Source organism: Dendroctonus ponderosae, unplaced genomic scaffold (genome assembly GCF_020466585.1).
Source record: "Dendroctonus ponderosae isolate FM_Combo_2020 unplaced genomic scaffold, Dpon_F_20191213v2 Dpon_F_20191213_10, whole genome shotgun sequence".
Lineage (NCBI taxonomy): Eukaryota > Metazoa > Arthropoda > Insecta > Coleoptera > Curculionidae > Dendroctonus > Dendroctonus ponderosae.
The window spans coordinates 3530540-3531692 of NW_026017111.1; the positions used below are offsets into that span (position 1 = coordinate 3530540).

The 1153-nt window shown below is 52.1% G+C and overlaps 1 protein-coding gene across 1 annotated transcript in view; it reads left to right on the forward strand.

Annotated features, from left to right (window-relative positions):
• LOC109545768 overlaps positions 1-1153 on the forward strand; it is a 17215-nt gene that overhangs the window by 11484 nt on the left and 4578 nt on the right. Inside the window, exons 11-13 of the mRNA XM_048662175.1 lie at positions 10-276; positions 330-520; positions 636-817. Coding sequence (XP_048518132.1) covers positions 10-276; positions 330-520; positions 636-817 — 640 coding nt within the window. The remainder of the gene's footprint in view (positions 1-9; positions 277-329; positions 521-635; positions 818-1153) is intronic.

The window sequence follows — 1153 nt, forward strand, 5'->3', positions numbered from 1 at the left end:
CAGGTGATTTAAATCACTTGAAAAAAATCAAGCCAACCCTGTTGTAAATTACTGTGTGTGTTCAGACGAAGTGTACGACTATGTAACAACGACGGAATCGCCTGGCTTGGGCTACACGGTGCAAGTGAAACTGATCGAGTTGGGCGAGAACTTCGTGGCTCCAAAGCCAGGCACGATCGAGTACGAAGATCTGAGCACCTCGATCTCCAACAATTTCCAACCGGTGTTCCGCAGCCTGCCTGGCTACCGACGACTGATCGTGGAGCAACTCAACGAGTAAGCGAGCAGAAACGCTGGCGTGAGTGCTTGATAACGCGATCGTTTTCCAGCGAGAGCAACAACATTGTGGCCGTCATGAACCTGCAGCTGGACAAGGCGATGGCCGAGAAAGGACGCGCTCTGTCCGAAGGCGAGGACACCAACGAGCAGGTCCATAAAGCCGTGCAGGAGAGCGTCGGCTCGGGCCGCATTGGCAACCTGAAGGTGGACCCGCGCTATCTCGTTTTTGAGCCGCAAAGCCGTGAGTGACTTGACACGGTCCCCTTGCAGCATAGAGAAAGTAGAATAATTAGTTAAATTATTTTACTTACTCTATGCTTTGCAGCTCTAACTGATCTGCTCTGGCTTGGTTTCAGTAACATCGAACCTAGTCCCGGATTCGGACGGTTCGACGGTCAGTTCCGGCTTCTTCGACATGCCCTCTACCAAGCTGTACATCGTGCTGGGCTGCATTGCCGCCCTTGTTCTCGTCGCCCTCGTACAGGCCGGCTGTACAGTGTACAGGGCGACTGGGCGACGCAACGCCAACAGACACAAGGTAACGTCTTTATGAGAAACGGAACCAGCTGGACACCGAAAGTATCGCCTGCTAACAAAGTACGTGGGGCTCTTAATAAAGCCCATTCACACGCTCAAGCCATCTGAACGATCTGGCTTGCCCAAGCCATCTGAACGATCTGGCTTGCCCAAACCATCTGAACGATCTGGCTTGCCCAAGCCATCTGAACGATCTGGCTTGCCCAAGCGATCTGAACGATCTGGCTTGCCCAAGCCAGATATGTGCAGATGAACTGAACGAAAATCTGGCGTTTACACGTTCAGTTCGTTTTACACCCAAACGTGCATTGTTGCCAAGATGGAACATTTGGACGAA